Source organism: Solenopsis invicta, chromosome 5 (genome assembly GCF_016802725.1).
Source record: "Solenopsis invicta isolate M01_SB chromosome 5, UNIL_Sinv_3.0, whole genome shotgun sequence".
In the NCBI taxonomy this organism is placed as follows: Eukaryota; Metazoa; Arthropoda; class Insecta; order Hymenoptera; family Formicidae; genus Solenopsis; species Solenopsis invicta.
In genome coordinates, this window is record NC_052668.1 from 19747859 (window position 1) to 19767885 (window position 20027).

At 33.8% G+C, this 20027-nt stretch overlaps 1 protein-coding gene across 25 annotated transcripts in view; it reads left to right on the plus strand.

Moving 5' to 3' along the window:
* The window catches only part of LOC105205626 (calcium/calmodulin-dependent protein kinase type II alpha chain), a 99655-nt gene that overhangs the window by 50799 nt on the left and 28829 nt on the right, over positions 1-20027 (plus strand). For 15 of the 25 annotated variants that reach the window (XM_039449735.1, XM_039449724.1, XM_039449725.1 and 12 more), the window contains exons 8-11: positions 168-290; positions 883-966; positions 6471-6531; positions 17544-17633. In XM_039449735.1, the coding sequence (XP_039305669.1) occupies positions 168-290; positions 883-966; positions 6471-6531; positions 17544-17633 (358 nt within the window). The remainder of the gene's footprint in view (positions 1-167; positions 291-882; positions 967-6470; positions 6532-17543; positions 17634-20027) is intronic. The other 10 variants (XM_039449726.1, XM_039449748.1, XM_039449729.1 and 7 more) reach the window with 2 other exon arrangements.

Here is a 20027-nt window from a genome sequence, read left to right on the forward strand (position 1 = left end):
CTCGAAGCGAGAGATTTCTACATTAAGAAAAGAATTTGCAACACTTGATGTTTTCAATTCCCTCATTTTTTCATAATTTAAACTTGCCTTTAATTATTATATTCTCATAAGTGTAATCTCATTTGTCATTATATTTGTAATCTTAGTTTTACATTCGTTTTGTGCAGTATCCGAGTCCAGAATGGGACACCGTCACCCCGGAAGCCAAGAATCTTATCAATCAGATGCTGACGGTGAATCCAGGAAAGAGGATCACTGCCAGCGAGGCATTGAAGCATCCATGGATTTGCGTAAGTTTTCCAACAAATTCAAATTTACATTTGATTATTGTACATTACACCTTTATATATATATATATATAATTTACAAAATAATCTAATGTGTATATTATATCATATTATGTTAGATTACTAGCAGATTACTAGTGATAATATATTATATTTTATTACCAATAGTAAAAGTATTGCTAGTATACATATATCTTTTACACAAATATTTATAATTTAATACATAAAAATACGATTAGATGCTTGAATCGATTATAGATTATTCAAAATAAACGGTTTGATAAAATAATGAGACGTTGTCGTCTCTATTATTTTTGGATAATAATACTAAATACTAATAATAGTATGCCAAACGAACAGCCTTTAAAGCGAATTGACTTTAAAAAGAATGATTTAGAGATTTAAAATGTCTTTTATTCGTTTGTATTCTCGATCACTACTATTTATATCGAACGCATAGTCTTGTCTTGGCCGAACAAGTAGAATTTTATACGGCTGTGAAGCCGTACGAGACTTAAAGATTTAACTTTAGGCAACTTGAATCGTTCTCTTGGGACGATACCTGATATCGCTTCTCGTTTACTTTGTGTTTCAGCAACGTGAGCGTGTTGCATCTGTGGTGCATAGACAAGAGACCGTGGACTGCTTGAAGAAATTCAATGCAAGGCGCAAGTTAAAGGTGAGTCTCACTCTGCAGTTTGTCTGTTGTTGTCCCATGTGTGTCCATCGCCGCCTCATATTTGTTCAACGCGCGCGCTTTTACGTCTCTCTCTCTCTTACGTTTCACTATTTCTGCCTGATGATTATATCATTTTGCGATTTTGCAATTTTGTTATTTAAATGACTTTGTGAATCATCTCGGTAAACCAGTTATCGTTGCGATAAATGAAAAAATATTCTTTTATTTGCAATTTAGCACAATGTAACATTTAAAATAAAAATCTCTCTCTTTCTCCCTCCCTCCCTCCCTCTCTCTCTCTCTCTCTCTAGGTATCGCGAATATTACGCAATTTAAAAGAATAACTTGATACATTCATTTAGATAAACAATCCTTTCGCGTTCGGCGTTACCTATAATTTTATCATTTCAAATGTTGCATTTTGTTTTCATTAGTATCGGAAAACATTGCTTTTGATCCCAATGCTCCAAATAATCGTCAAATATCACAAGAATAATGGAAATTGAGATTTTATTTCGAGAAATACATATATGATTGCTATGATTGATACACGAAACGAATATAGCTTTTGTGAGAGTTGTTGAGAGAGATTTGTCAACATTTGTTTGATTCGCGATTATCAACTGCTAATTTTACAGCAGGCAGACGGAAATGTATGACGGTCGCGCAAATCGCGCAAATTTTCATTCTCGCCGGCCACAAACTCTCGTGTATTAGCCCTGGCCATTTACAAATGCAAATTTCATCATGTCCGCTTATCACGTTGCGGTCTGGATTGTATCTGTGCGGAGCTGCGGATGTTAGTAACATCTGTAAAATTAGAACATTGTAACGTACAGTATTATATGTACTATATATATATAAAGGCTCTGGAAATATTGCAAATTCGATTTAGCGTTACTTTCTCGGGAGGCGAATGAATGATCGGAAAGCGAAATATATTAGTACTTGATAAATATACGATAATTTACTAAACTTGTCAATCAAAACATCTTGATTGCTCGAGTAATCATTTCTGTCGCTTAGAGGATAAAATCGGATTTCAATTTTATTTCTTACATAATTTTACGCATCTGTGTAATATTCTTCTTTTCGACAAATAATTACTAAATGTAATTTTTAATTTCTTACCAACAACACTCTTAAAGATTCTACTAACATTTCAACAATCGGCACTTGGTTTTTCTTTATGGTATTGAAAGGTAATTGAAAGGTGCAAAAAAATTAGTGAAAAATTTCGATAATTTTCAAAGAATTTCTTAAAAAGGAATTAAACTTTTGCGGCTACCACGATAATTCGATCGAGGATCGACGATGTCTCCCTACTTATAAAAGCCTTTTCTACGGCACTGTTCGACAAATCTCACGCGACGCGACGCGACGATTAAACGATGGTACGCATCAGAGCAGTACGACTCCACTTGTCGTTGCAATCGCCATACTTTTAACGCGGTGTATGAGAGCGAAGAGTGCCGCTTTTTATCGGAGCCACGTATGTGCCATGGCAACGTTCATCGTTAAATACGTCGAGAAATACGTCGAAAGCTCGCTAAGACACGTGCGAATATAATGCGTATCCACCTCGAAAAGGACTTTAATTTATTATAATTAACTGTGAAACAGAGTACGCGCAAAATTGGCGCGAAATCGGCGCAAATGAGTATCGAAAGCTTGTAAAGAGTGAAAAATTTATTTGTCTATTCAATTTCTTTTAATTTTGTTGATTTATCGAGGATTAGTGTACGAATGTTATATAAAATTTTTAAGTATTATATTTTAATTTTAATGTAATTTTTATGTTACGACGATTAATGGTTTTTAGATAGTTTCGCAATTCGAGTATCAATACTTTTTTCTAATATTCAAATTGTCAATTTAATTTTTCAAATTTTTATTCCATTTTCCTAATTTTTCTACAACAAAATTTTTGTCATTTAATTTTTCTTATATTTTCAGAAGCTAAACGAAAGAAAATATTATGTATTCAAATGTCTTTTGGTCTACGCACAAATGCCTTTAGTCTACAATTTTTAATTAATTTCAATGCACGTAAAAATATTCTACAGTAATCCAATTATCTTCACTAAATGGATCATAAAGATTCTTATATCATTTACTTTTTTTTTATGTTAAATCATACTTGTGTAGTTAAGTGCAGTAACGTTTATTTAATTGAAACGATGCTCACCAAGGAGCATTCTGTCCTTGTAAGTTACGAGCAGAATTGGATACGCAATTTCGACCTATTTCTTCATTCTTATACTCTCAATTGGACGATATAATCGCGACGAGACTTTATAGTAGTCGTTCAATGGCCGAACAAAGCGCAAAGAAACATTTCATTATTTCATACGAGCAACGACGCATCAAGAGCTATTAAACGTTTAACAGTCAGATTCACAATCGCGTTTAAACAACACGTGTGCAAGTCTTATCGTTCACGTGATATTTGAATCGTACTTGTGTAGTTGTGCTTTTATGTGCTTTTTCTACGGTTTATACCAGATAACATACGGTTACGGTTTAATAATATTTTTTTTTTGTATCAGGAATAAAGTAGTTTTCTTTAGACAAACAAATGAGAAGAAAGGAGGTACCTATATTGGAAGATCTTACAGAGAGATTGACGTATTAATATATTAGTATGTAATACATCGATATATTAGAATTAATATATAAGAATTAAAATTCTTATTACGATTCATGTGTTATACATATATTATTGTGCAAACATTTTGACCATTTTCTTTCTGTAGATTGAATATTATTTTTGACGTAAGATAAAAAGATGTTAGGCACGATATTCGACGTTAGAAACTAGGCTGTAACCTTGTAACCCCTTGTAAATTTTCCTACAACAGCCCTACACAGCCTACACAGACTAGATTTTACATTGCCGAATATTTATTACTTAATATTATACTACTATGTTTAAGTGAATAAATTTTCGCCTGTTAAGATGAACGATGCGTCTCGTGAAAAATCGGCGCGAATTACTGACGTTAAAATTTATTTCTCTCGCAATATATGCTTTATCTTAATTAATAATAGCGAGCGCGCGAAATTGATCAAGCTCAGGATCGTACGATGTAATTATAATTGGATACCTAGGTTAATTAACGTTTTATTCGGCCACCACGAGATTATATTTTTTGCGCGAGATCGCAAAACCTGTGTGAGACTCATATGTCGTAACACGTCAATTATCAATAATGAGATAAACGAGCGAGCGGCGCAGCCTGAAAATTATAATTTCAATACATACTATTGTTTTCTTTTTTCTTTTTATTTAGAATTGTTTGTATATATTTTATGTGGCGTGGCATTAGAATTCCACGCCAAAAGTCTCATTTTCAGTCTCAGTTTTAGCGTGCGACAATGACTTCATTTGATCAGTGCTATGCGATAACATGAGCGTGGGGAAAATTACTCGTATACACTTAAATTGTAACACAGTACAAATAACTAGAATATTTGTAATTCACATTACAACTTATTACACGTTATGCTCAATTTGGAGAAATTGATAATGCAATTTTTGTTTTGCCATAAGACCTAACCTAACCTAACTTAAAATACAAATTTGTTTCATTATATTAGAGGATTAATGAATCCACTATGCGTGCGTTGGCGCGAGTTGTATCGAAATCGCTGTAGCAGCAAATGCGCATTAGAGGCGGGTAATCGGTCAAGCACGTAGAAGTGGCAGTGGCAGTCGTCGAAGCGACCAGAGTCGGTCGAATGGTCGAATGGTCGAATGCTGATTAAACTCCGACTCGTAAAAATACAAATGCCAAGCGAGGAAGTTTAATGACACTCTCCGCTCTCGTGAGACACGCCAGTGGAGAATACTAAAGAATGAATGCACGTTGTGCTCGTACAGGTAATACAATTTTTACCTGTGATCTGTGCCATGATATGGATCTAGCAGCGCGGAATCACGGCGTCTTTGTTCGTCTTTCTCGTTAGCGTTAGTACAGTAAAGTCACTACGAATATCGATGCGTACTTGTATCGTTTCATAATACATAGTACGGGAATTATTTAGGATTGCGAAACATTCCGTGTTGATTGTAATCTGCAACATTTGTCACATCTCGAATGACTCAATTATGACTACGCTCTCCTACGTTACTCTGTGTGTGATACATTTCCAAAAATAACAATACGAGGCTCGTTAGGGTATAATACCGTCATACATATTGTATAATATTATGATAAAAACGTAATATCCATTTTAGTATCGGAGAATAGTTTAGCAGAAAAATAAACTTGTTTTATTTTTCTGCTAAAAGGATTACTAATAATGATCAGTTGTCAATATATCGTCATTTTTGTTGATTATCGAGAAATTGTTTAAATCGAGAAGAAATTTTAATTGATCTACGTATGAATTAAAAGATACGTAACTGCCATTCGGCGCTGCAGTTGTTCAGCCTTTAGAATGGTCAAAGAGGAGATAACAGCTTAGTAATGTGTAGTAAAGGTCGAATGAAAAATAAAACTGCGCACTTTTCTAAATTTGTTTGTAAACGTCGAATGAGGATCGTAGTTGATGTTATATGAGTATTTAAATAACAACGGACGAAATAAGACGTATGAAGATTTTCTCCTAAATTATGCCATCGCGTTAGCCGTCGCGCTCGTAAAAACTGTAAAAAGAGAATTCAGTATAGAAAAGAAATTTTCTAGATAAATATATGATATTTTGGTATTATTTATTTTAGAATTTCGCAGCATTCCGCTGCGGTAAAATGGTAAAAAAGTTATATCGATAAATCTTTGTCTTTATTAAATGTATCAACTTGGCGTAAGGCGTAATTCAAATGTTTTAAAATGGAAATGAACAATGATCGCTAATTGCGATCGTGATTCGGGGTAGGCAGATGAGACCGCGAAGACACGAGTATCCGAGCACATTTGTGAATCTCGTCCGTCTCCGACGACGTAAAGTTCGGCGACGCATCTCGAAATGTTTGCTATGGAACACAGTGAAATGTTGTCACTCTGTGCGACAATGTTCCTAACTTGCCAGTTGCCACGAATGTCACCGAGCTTGATGAAAGACGAGAGTTTACGAGTAAACTTGACAACCCGAAACTCCGTATAATCATCCGACCTCGCTTTTAAGGTCGCCCGTCCGTCGGTGACTGACTCCCGTTCGAGATTATTTCTCGTAATTAAAGGCTTTGTTCGTATTACGATACGCGACAGGTTCGGAACATTCGTCACAAGTGTATGCACTCATAATCGCGCGCACTTTTTTTTTTTTTTTTTTTTTTTTTACCGAATTGGTAGTAGACAGATTTAAAAAACACTCAAAATGTAATAAAAAAGTTACATATTATTTCGATGATTGAGAAAATATGAAAATCGTTTCGAAACATTCCTTGAATATCAGGAGAATATTTTAACACCATTGGTATTGTCCGATGGAAGCGCGCGGCGATTGGCGCTAAGGTAAATAACTGATGGTAATATCGCGTCTTTCCTTTCTTCTTACAGGGCGCTATATTGACGACCATGCTGGCGACGCGGAACTTTTCCAGTAAGTATGATACACAGGGTAAGTACCTCCGGCCCTCTTCAGCGCTCTACACGGACCATGACAGACAGTACTTTTATATCTTCCGTTAAACTTTACGTCTCCGTGTCTCTGTATACGAATACATCCCTACCTTATCAAAATTATACCTCTCCCTCCCTCCCTCCCACCCTTCCTTCCTTCCGCCGCCTCTTTATTCGTCTTGCACTCTCGCCACATAGAGACCATCTATTCATCTGCCTTTTCGCTCTTTTCGAGAGGTGCTTTATAATGCGGTTGTGCTGTAAACTCTCAGTCTGCGGTTCATTACTCAATTGTCAAACCAATCTTTTGGCAATTACTTGACCGAATCTATTTGCTATTTTAAATTCTATTTAACGTACAGGATATTTTCTTTTTCGCGTAAAATGGAACGACTGCAAAATGGAGCACCTGTATCTATATCTATATCTTTGCTCATGCACAGAGATAGAGTCCTTTCTTTGACAACCCCTTCTTGCATTAAATCAATTAAATGATCGAAGGAGCGAGGTTGAGCAAGAAATTTAAGTGATCAAATCAATGGGGCACTATCCGCACGATCCAGTGATACGGATAATCGGCTACATTATTCGATTATTCGAAAATTCCAAGATCCTTTCCAATCGTTTAGACAAATGATTGTATTTTATCCTCGCTCATTCGGCTCACATTGGTTATCACGATACGACATTCGTCCCCATCTTTTTCGTATACTTCGTATAGTCGATGCACATGGCTCGCACCTCATATCCTGCAAGGACCGTGGCACGTTACCCAGAACGCAACGACTTACAATTAGCTATTGATGTTGGATATACGTAATCTATTTTACCTTGTGTGTAATAAATGGCTAGCCCAATTCTCTCTTTACAGAGGCGAGCAATTATCTGAATTTTAATCCTTTCATTGCGATACTGTATTACTGTATTACTGTATTATTTTTTTTATAGTCAATTTACTAATACTCGAACCATTAGGTTTTTCACTAGAAAATCATCAATTATCATTGTATACTGATTTTTATCGCACAACATGAAATAACGATGTCAGTGTTGTAAAAATTTATATTGTTATAAAAAAATATATTTACTGTTGACGAAACTATTCCTCACATTTAAATTTATATATATATATATATACACATATGGAATGAATATGGAATAATGAAAGGATTAAGAAGAATGCATTTTACTATTGAAAAGTATATGGAAATAATTTCTCACGCACATACTCATATAATTTTTGACGAAACGCAGAAACGAAAATTCTGGGTAACGCAAATTGTCATCGCAGTGGACTCAAGCAGTTTTCTCTTTCATTGAATCGCCATCGTTGTCACTCCATTGAACGGTAATTCGGTACAAATTAAGCAAATCATCGGATCATGTTATTTTATTTATTTTATTCTTCAATCGTAATCGTATTTCATTCGATATATTGCGAGCGTCAGTTATCGCAACAAGTAACGAATTCTCGGGGATCTCTGAAAATGTAGTAAAACTCAAGTTAGACTCGTGTTAGACTGTGCACCCATCTAAATACATTTGTTAACGAATTTTATTTTAAACAAAATTTTTCATTAAAAATTTTTTTATTTCTTACAAATTTTTTGTCAAAGTTTATAAAAATATTATTTATATATATATATATATATATAAAAGAGTAAAGAGAATTTTTAACTCTCTGTTGCGCATGTATTTTCGGAAAAGGCATAAACGATGATACATTTTGATGACAAGCGAAAATTAAAGACTGAATATCTACCCCTGCTAAAATATCGAAAAAATCTTTTTTTCATTTTATTTCAATTAACGATCGATTTATTATTCTTTCATAATAATTGTTTTTAAAAAATAATTACGATTAATGTAAAAAATTTTTTTTCTTTTTTTAATTTAATTTCCGTTCAGTTTTCACTTTAGCCTTTTAAGCCGAAATTCGATCATGAATGTATCAAAAAACGTATATGTAAAAAAAAAAAAATCAACGCGTTCGCAATAAGATGTTGGTATTGTCGATAAGATTGGCAAGTATTCGAGTGGACAATAGTGAGACACTGTTTTACCTCGATGTTTTTTCGGCACTTATCGATTTACGAGGAAGAGCATACATATGACTTTCGTTAAAAGGATGATATCGCTGTGATGGCAGTTAATATTTAAAAGTTAAATTTCACCAATTATTTGTCGCGATGTATACAATCAGACTGTATTGGACACGACGAGATCTCCAATTAAACGGGACTTATTACTTAGTATAAAGCAGGATGAAAGTCAGCTCAGACCAATCAATTAGGTCAAAATGATTCAATTGTTTGAAAACAGACTATTGATCATTTCAGACTGTATTGATCAATTATTGCTCATTTCGTTTGTCGATTTTTTTCTCAGTGTTGTGTGTTGGAATTGATCATAATTGGAACGAAGAAGTCTTAATTAGAAAATGGTTAGGACAAAGAGATAAGCCGATTAAAAGGAATTAGTAAGATTTGCCAAAACAGTAACGTAACGCACACAACAATACTGTTTTTATTGTAAATATATTATTGTAAATTATTATTTTATTATTGTACGAAGAAAACACATATTTGTATGTGAAAGTGCACTTAAAAAAATTAGATATATCGCGAATACGAATGTGAATGTTTAGCGAAATTAAAGAGATCTGTGGAAAGTAAAAATCTTTAAGGGATCGAAACGAAAAATAACTCAACTGTTTCGGTCCACTAGCGAGATTTCCCTATGAATGACTGTACATTTTGTTAATGTTGATTATTTTCATGTGTTTGGATCAATGGTTTCCAAACTTTTCACTCGTTTCTCATATTTAAATATTAATGTATCTTTTGTGTTTTTTTCACAATTTTAGAGAGATAAACAGACGAACGTATCGAGAATACTTAAACATAATTAATGTTGGACTAACTAACTAAAAGTTGGATGAATAATTTAGAATTCCATGTTTTACTAATATTTCATATCGCGTGCGGAAATTAAAGGAATTCACTTACATTGCGATGATTGTTCAAATTTTCTTTTTTGAAATTAATTAAAGAAAGTATAATAATTAATATATTGTATTTTTACATTTAATGTAATATTTTCTTAAAAAAAAAAAAAAAAAAAAAAAAAAAATTGTTATTCTATTTCAGTTTGGAAACTCTTGGTCGATGGATTGGGCACAGTCCAAAATTTAGAGCAAATTACGCTTTTGACCCCTATTCGTGCTAGGTATGTGATGAATGTTTGAATGCAAAATTAGATATTAGATATATATCTTTTATCGATTTGTGTAAAAGTATGGGAATATTATATAGATTATGTCGAGAGTTCTTTAAAGATTGATAAATTATATTGTTAGGAAAATATAGTGATAAATAAAATCATAAAAATACGAAAGTATGTACACATGAAATTATTAATAGAAAGTATTTTAAACTTTGGAAGAAATTTTGTATGAACAATATTTATATTTTTATTAAGTATATGTAATAAATAAAATATTAGCACATTATTACGAAAGAAGTAAAACATTTAGAAATTACAAATCAAAACATGGAGATTACAATAAGCAACATTCCCAATTGTATTGCGCAGCATTAGGTTTTCTTTTTTTCCATAAAAATGGGGCTGCCATTTTGAGAGACGAGTGCGAATATGGGTCGTTATAGACATTGCATATATTTGCATATATATGCACACATATAAACATACACATCTCGCTGTTATTTGCTCGACTAGCGTAAATACACGCGGGTTTGTTCCACATCCTTGTAATAGATGTTCGACAGATAATATGTCACATTATGTATGGCATATGCATTTATACCTACGTACATACATACATACATGCATACATACATACATACATACATACATACATACATACATACATACATACATACATACATACATACATACATACATACATACATACATACATACATACATACATACATACATACATACATACATACATACATACATACATACATACATACATACATACATACATACATACATACATACATACATACATACATACATACATACATACATACATACATACATACATACATACATACATACATACATACATACATACATACATACATACATACATACATACATACATACATACATACACATATGTTTACATATACATATATATACATACATATATATAAATAATTGAAGAACATCCCTAGAGTATGCATCGACCTTTGTCCTTTGCCCCCCCCCTCCCCCTCTTTAGATTAACAAGTAGCTAAGCATCTTGCATTCGTAGATTCGATGATACACGTGTAAAATATATCTGTATAACACACGTGCGTTTTTTATCTTTTAATACAGTCGGTGTTAGAGTATGTATATATACGTGTGTATGTTTCTTTTTTGTAAGTTTTAATGATATTTCAAAGATATGTTCACACATTTATAAAGTGTGTAGTTTGTGTAGTTCGTCTCGGGTTACTGGATTAATTAATACAACAAATACAAATGAAATATTTGGAATTTATATGATACTGAAAAATTCTATTATATCTTTATACCAAGGAATTAAAATTTTCATTTTTTATGACAAAACATTAATTCATACATTTTGATTGAGAAAGTCGAAATATAATACGATTGGTACTTGTATATACATATATTTGGTGCAGAATATGTGGGATCTTTCTTCAATCTTGCTGCAGTTGAAAATAAAGCCTGTGCATTTTGTATCGGACAATACAATGTCATGATAATTCCACGTGGAATTTTTTTTTACGTATCAAACATTTCGATTGAACTTTGACATTTTATTAGATACAGTTATTTTTATATTATACATACGATACAATATTATATATTTCGCAGTTCTAATGGACAGTAGTTTTGCAGATTTGTTTTTAATTTTAAACGAATTATTTGCGAAACGAATATATGTAGCAAAAAGGATATAATGTATGCGATAATAGTTCAACTAAACATTTTTATCGAATTTTCGTAGTATCGTGTACTTTGAAACATCATTTTCGCATTAAAAAAAATTTTTTTTTTTTACGATTTTACTAGATATTTCCCAATACTGAATCTTATACCGTGGCGGAAAATTGTTCTCGAGCGAAATGACACCGTTTTTATTTACATACGAACGGCTGTTCTCTTTCACACGCCCATCCTCGCTCTATATTCGACGCGAGTCTTTGTTCGAATGACTGCGAAACAATTAACTCTCCGTCTTTCCACATTTCGAGTTTTCTTCTCATGCCCTTCTCTCCCTCTCTCTTTTTGTCTCTCTCTCTCTCTCTCTCTCTCTCATAAGAGCCAGTGCCAGAGCTCTTTGACTTTAATTAAATTTATTTCATCACCTTGAGCCGACTCTCAAACTCTAAGCTCTTCCAACTTTTCCGTGCTCTCCTCTCGGCACGCAACTTCATTCCCTACTTTGGATTTACCTTTTGCTTTTGGGAGAGGGAGAAAGGCTATTATCCTTAAGCTTCTGGTACATTGCTATTATGGAAATCGGTTTTAAGAGCGCTTCGCGACGAACTCGGGAAATACGGAATACAGATCGAGAGCATCAATGGTTCGTTTAGCCCAACTGCTTTCCGCCCTGCATCTCGATCGTCTCGATCTCAGTTCATCTGGTAGAAGAACCGAATCTCTCGAAAGTCTGTTAGAAAGGAACGATTTTACATACATCGTGCCTCAATAATAATTTAAACGAGAATTTGAAAAAGGAACGTGAAAAATGAGCTCAATTTTGGTATCCTGGAAAAATTTATTTAAAAAAGTATCGATCGCATCATCGAGAGCGTCGAATATATTTCATTGAATTTCATTGAAATCTCACGGCCGCGCATCGTCTGTGATATGGAACTGGCACACCTTGCAACTCTCCTTTCTAAAATCAATCGAATCAGTTGCACGTAATTCTCCGTTTTCGTCAATAGCTGCCCTTTTGATTCTCTTAATCTCATGGTGAAGCCTTTATGTCAAAGCTACAATGTGAAAATGTTTGCCGAATATGTCACTCTAAAAATGTTGACCGTGTGTTTTGATAAAATTAATGTTCATTTTTCAAGTTACTTTTCGATTGCTCGTATTATTTTTTTGCTTCATCGTTATACGAGTCAATACTTTTGACAACATTGATTTTGACAGCAGCAATTTGTGAAATTTATCAAAGTATTTCTTTTAACTTTTATAAATATTAATAAAAAATCGAAATTTATAATTTTGGTGTATGAAAAAGGAGATTGTTTTAAATTTAGGTTAAATGTAGGTGTAGCCTCTCACGCGGAGCTTGTGCCACATTGGGACGTGAAATCTCAATCATATCTTCTTACAAGTCGATCGTTCGTTAACGTTAATGGCTTGGTTGATTTCGATAATTCGCAATAGCATCGCTTTTCTTTTTATGAGACTGCGATGGTGTCAATGATATTTACCGAAAATGATTACTCGTATGTTTCCGTTCAGAGTTCCATAATGAATCGTTATTTACTTTTTGGCTCATTTCATGAATGTATACGGTAGATTACTAGTCTTCTTCGCAAAAGATCATCGCTCGAAATCTATCGTCAAGAAATTCGTAGACTCATTTATTATTTTTCGATTGCATATTTACATATCCTTGTAGGGATTATTCACGTTGCTCGTGTTCTCTCCGAAGCAACGGACATGTGCACGTTAATTTCTCTTTTGAAAACACATGTCATGTACTAGAATATAAATAAAGAGAATATCGTTTCGGCGGCAAAAAGAATACAAAATCTTATCTTTGTGATACGAAACGTTATATCCTGAAAGGATAAAAACAATTGCTTTGCAAATCTTTTCTATTTAATCGATTTACACGATTTGCGACGTGTATAGTATATCTGTGCACTGTATTGTAGATTGTGTAGCAGCAAAACTGATAATTGTGAGCGTAGAATTTGACATACAAAATTCTATTTATTTGCGTGTATATACGTAAAATGTACATAGTATCATCATGATAGATTTCAATCGGGAAGAAATTGCGTGACAAACTTCTAACATGTATTGATTGATAAAATTACAATGCGAGTTTCATTCTAATTCAGTTTATAGTGTTTTCGAGATTAAACTGACAATGAGTAAACGTCTTAATCAAGAGTTATGTCGTATTTCTCAAGGTCATGAATTTTGGCTATCGCGTAAATTTGCGTATTTCTATATCGCGAATGGCAGAACCACGCGCGAATTACTTATGGGTTTATGAATCCTAAATTGCGTATAGGATCTCAAGGGTTTCCGGAGAATTCATGAATCTATGAATTTCCAAATTAGGGTCTATTGCCTGTCTGTCAATATCCTCCCTTGAGAAAATGCGAGCAACTAGCATTGACGAATAAATCACTTTCTCTCTCTCTCTCTTTTTTCTCTCTCTTTTCTCTCTCTCTCTCTCTCTCTCTCTCTGTCTATACATTTTTATCCATCTACCTCGACTTTTATCTACTGCCGACGACTGATTTTTTTGACAAAGGTAGAACGTAGCGTGCGAAATGGGTCGGAGGTGCAAATGGATGCGCTTTATTCTTGCGACGATTTTTTTCGGCGCTCCTACTCGATTCGATAATAAAATAGAATTCGAGTAATGAATGATACGTCACGCACATGAGTCCTTAAATATACACGAGACGTTACACACGATATAATCGATAATATTAGATCGCGAGGGACGATCGATTTTTGTGAGATTTTCCAATTGCCTCAGCGAAAAATAATATTTATAATTTACCTTAAAAGTTTGATGTATAAAAGTAGAAAAATAATATTCCATTCAAGAGTTTATATAAAATGTGCCAGTATTACATTAATTTAAAAAATATTTATTTTTTAATAACGTTCAATTTCTTTTAGTTAAAATACTATTACGAAATTTCATTTTCCTTTATCATAGCATACACACGGCAATAAAGTTCATTTGCGCGATTTGGTAATTATGACACGTCAAGTTGGTTGAATAACTTGTCTAATGCTGAATCCCAGACGACACGCATGTCTAAAAGGACGACTTTTAATCTGGGATGTTTCGATATCTTTTTATTGGGCACAAAAATTAGGTTTTTCATGCTAGGGCCAGTTGAGCCAGTTGAGCCAGTTGAGCTTAATCCAGCTCAAAACCGCTGGACTGCTACTTATACGAATCGTCGTCCCTCTCTTGGCATTCTAGCATGTTTTCGCTAATTCGTGCATTAGCCCGATTAATCGTGCGTATATTGCGTATATATATCTCCGTTTCTCTTCTCTTTTTCTGCTTATGCTTTTTATACGTCTACATCTCGCATGAATGCGTTTGTACATTATACGTGTCACGGCACACGGTCGAGTATTTACACTAAATCTACTTTTTTTTCTTTTGTCGAGCGACATTACTCTTTTAGCTTAATCATTTCAACGAGATATTATCTCTTCCGGACTAAAATAGCTTTAGATTGGATTATTTTTACAAGCGATTTAAAGTGATTTATTCAATTTAATATCAGATAAATCATGATTAGATAAATTAGAGAATTAGATAAATATTAGTATTAAAAAGATAAATTAGAATGTAGATTTTTGCGTGATAGTGGGATAGGATTTTTTAAAAAGTAAATTTAAATATACGTCTCAAATTCAATTATTCTAGGAATAATTCTAGGAACTATCGTTAAATACGAGTTTCCAAATGATTTTGTTTTGGGATATTTTACACTTTCAATCGGGAAAATGTAAAATACTTTTTCCAGACAACACACGTCCAAAATCTGGACATAGGATGTCTTTTAGATATTTTAATAAAGTCGTCTTTAAGAAGTCTTATGTTCCTATTTTGGGCTCGTTTCGTTTAGCAGCTTGAAAAAAATCGATAGGTCGCGCTGTCGTAAGCAAGGGTTGGTTCTTATACGAAAAAAAAACCATGCAAACGATAAGGGTTTCTTATTAGTCAGATGACTATTTCTATTACATTAATTGTTGATCTAAACAATTTTATTTTTATATTTCCAATAGTTTGACCGCTTTTTTCCATATCATCAAACGATTACACTTGATGTATCCTGAGAATCATGCTTGTTTAATTTTAAAAAGATTAACCTAACCTAACCTAACCTACATTGTTCTACATATGACTTATAATTACTAAAAAAAAAATTAGAAACACTAATTAATAAATTAAGCAGAAGCATTTTATATTCCGAAATAAATGTCTATAAACGTTCCTGAGTAACAAGAAGAGAATTACAGGCTAGTCTCTTTATTTTTCATGAATTTTTATTGAGATGAAGTAACGTTGAATATTTTCGCGCGAAGGTCGTCAACTATTTTTTTATTGTTAATCAGAGACCAAAGTTACTTTTAATTTTATACTTTTGTGAGGCATTTCGTCTCTCTCTCTTCCTAATTGGTTTAAATTTATATAGATGCATATTAAAACTTAATTTTATCCTGGATTGAACGAAACACTCTACAGCCAGTATTACGATTTGTTCTTCATATCTTAACAAGATGTGATATAATCGATAGATATTTATTTCGTTACATCAAATTGCATGGCATGTGTTTATCCTCTGCCTTACATTCTTTATGCCTTCGCTTATCTAATCTTTGGAAAGTTTTGAAAGTTGAATACAAGGATAACACGTCGCGAGACTCGATGCTGATATCTATTTATTAACTCCCTTATTTCCTCTAAATACAATTTGTACGTATCTTTAGAATTCTGACTAACAATAAGATATTCCACTAGATGAACGAAGGTTATACTTGTTGCATCATGTTGGAAAGATTATGTCGATGCATCGACAGAAATTGCACGAACAAAAACAGCATGAATTCAACACATCTCTTTCTGTCCGTTTCTCTTCTCCATTATTCATTTAATTGTCCTTTGAAATAGTTATTCCCATCATATCCAATCCGATATGTGCACAATTCATTTAGATGTGTATTTTGATTCTTAGCGATCTTGAGATATTCGATCGCTATTTTTGGATCGTTATAAAAGTGTTGTACTCGTTAAATTATTTTCATTTGATTTAAGAATCCCTAGCTGTAATGCGTATTTGCCAAGTGAACCTCCATTTTAATTGTGTATATTAAAAACACGAATAATTATTCATTTATATCGTAATGTTAAGGGTTGGAATTTGGAAGGAACGTGAAAAATCTTATATTCTCTTTTGGGAAATTCAAAAGTTATGATGCGTAAGAATGCAAGGTATAGAGCTAAATTGCGACAAATGCAAAAAAGGGATCGCAATCACGTCAGAATGAAAATATCTCGCTCGATTCACAATACAGTAACGTAAAACAAGAGTTGCAAAAAAATTCGCCTTACTCGTTACTGCGATGTCGCCGCGTTGTGTAGATTGTTCCGGACGAACGATCGATGGATTTAATTAACATTTTATTTCAATACGCATAAACGAACAACATAGATTATAGCAACGGGATTTAATTGTGCATTTTTGTTTAGCAGTTAATGAGCATTCATAGAGATATTATTCACTCTTTGTTTTTTTCTTTTTTTCTTTACTAAAGAAAGTGAGCAAGCTAGTCTCTAGTTTCAGATTAACATTCGACTGAAAAAAGGCAAAAAATTATCGCATTAAGAAGAGATGTTGGAAACGTTCCTTTCAAACTCGACTCATTTAATGTCATGCTATAATCTTGATTGCAGTGTCGTGCAATCGTTTAAAATCGAGAAACACTCTCAAGATCGTTTCGAAGTACGCATCGAGAAATGGATCTAAATAAACACTAGAAGGTTCCAAGTGGACCTATCTAATCCACATCCTTCTAGTCTCGTCTCCTATATCTTAGTCCTCGTTTCAAGATCGTTCCGCTTTACAACATGTTCTCTCTATCTCGCTTTTTTATCTTTTTTTTTCTCGTTTCTATTTTATAATCTTTGATACTACTTTTGTTTTATCTCTCTCTCTCTCTCTTTCTCTCGACATCTTTTTTACATTTTCATTTTCCCAATATCGATTTACTGAAACGCTCTGCGCACTCCAGGTCGAAGCATCATCACGAAGAAGGGCGATGGTTCTCAAGTGAAGGAATCCACCGATAGCAGTACAACGATCGAAGACGATGATGTAAAAGGTAGGAGATCTCCGACCTTTTTATGCGTCGTGTTTCTCTTTCTCATTTTTCTTTTCTCTTCTCGTGAAAAGAAAGCATGTTCGAGGTTTTTTTTTACGAATCAATTGTAGACTATCAGTGTGGAAACAGGATTATAATCTTCAGGATCGCTGTTATAAGCACGAAATATACATAAATAGAATAGGACAAACCGACTTTCGTATCCTATAAATGTAAATCGAAATCTCTCACACGGAATTTATCTGTGCTTTTAGACGCAGAACACGCGAATAGTTTCTCATATAATTTCGGTGAGAAATCACTCGCGCAATTTCAGTTGCCGTCACGAGCACTCTTGTTTACGACCGACCGGTTGGTCGCGGCGCGCGGCGCTGCGCTACCGGCTGCACTGTTAAAACACGTCGCCGTTGTTGTGAAAAAGCTCGAAAGCTTAGATTGAATTATGGTAGAGATTTCATCGTCGCCGCTGCCGCAACAGCAGCAGCAGCAGCAGCAGCAGCAGCAGCAGCAGCAGCAGCGGCGGCGGCGGCGGTATTGTCGTCACGCGAACAGAATATAATCCCGATACACAACTTCTTAGCTCTCGGCGAGTCGCGACGTATATACGACTTGATATATATCTCTTTACCGCGTTCTCGAGTCCTCGAGTCCTCGTTATGGGGATTTAATGAGAAACTTGAGTACAAGTGGAGAAATTGCAACTAGCGACCACTTGGTGTCCGCGATTTACCTCTCTTCCTTATCAATACATCTAAAGATCAACATGAAATTCGATGATATAGAGCTACTCGCTAAAGATCGAAGATCAAGTTGAATTTTGACAAAATTTTACATTTATTATTTATGTTTAATTCGAATAGTATTATCTTGTGAAATTTAATAGATTTTTATTAGCTGATATCAACAATATATTGTATTATAATTATTAAAGGTGGATTCGAGTTGAAGGTATCTGTATACGCGAAACCCAAGAGGTTACGTATTACATCAGACTTCTCACGTGTGTGAGAGGGGATATTATTTGTAATAATTGCATCGATCACTTTTTTATTTCATTTACGTGGACGGTATCTTATTGCGTATAAACGTAAGAAACGCGCGCGCGTATTGATTCTTAATTAGAGATACTCCTCTTCACTCGCGTTCTCACGTGCAAGTCGATCGTTGGACGATAGCTCGAGTAGTTGAGTGCCCTCCATTCTCCATTCGCGTTGCTTATCCTCTGATCCTGCCATCCCTTTTCCCCTTTTCCCTTTTTCCCTTTTTTCCCTTTTCACCTTTTCCACCCTGCGTACACCTGTATTTTCATTATTAATATATACCGCAAAGGTATAGATGGGGATCGATTGCGAAAATGGTTTAAACTTATTTTCATTTGAAACGAAAAATTACAATTAAATTACGCGAGAAACGATTGAAAAAGATAGATACTCAACATATTTGTTACATTTCATTATACGCGAAAGCAAAAAAATTCGTCAAGATTTATATTTTATTATTATGTTTTTCCGTTGAATATTTTTATCAAATCTGTGTGTGCCGATTCCTTTATTTATTATATACTTTAAGGTGTACTCTCGGTCGCAGAATCTCTAGTTTATCGCTCTTTCTCTCGCGGTTCGTAGAAAAATCGATTTCGCCTTTCGATCTTTCTTTCTGCCTCTGTAGATACTCTTTGATTATACACCTATCGATCGATCTCTTTCGTGTTTTATTTCTCTTCCGTCCGTCTTCCGCGTTCGATCGCACGTGTACGTTCTTTCAAGTTCACAAAAGATACCCGTATACACGAATGAAAAGTAAAACAGTTTATCGATTTATAGGTATAAAAAATGTTATTTCCAATATTTTTCAAAGATTTCTTTTCTTCTTTTAAACATATACGCGTGCCCACGTACGGACTCTTTATTTAATTTATATATTTCAATCAGAGTATATTGATAGTTTTATTAAGCTTAAAAATTACGTTACCTGTATTGCTTTTCTTCCACCTTATAAAAGCATCATACTAACACGATACGATTGTCAGTATCTACATTTGAAAGTTATAAATAATCTAGGAGTAAACATTAAAAGTACACCTTATATTGTACGTATAATGTTTTTTACTCATTACTATATAGTAATATGATTCTATATATGCATATATACATATATATGCATATATAGAATCATCATTTTAACATTTATCGTGTATTACATGCCCTCGTCATCTATCCATATAAATATCCATATAAATATCGTCTACTTTGTTATCATGTTCAAATCTGTCCTCTCGGGCGAGCTGTCTTTCAAGTTCCCGACTAACTCTCTAGTCGATATCTCTCGCAATTTCTCTATCGCGTGCGATGATGCCTTATCTGTTATCCGACACACTATTAAACGACTGACACA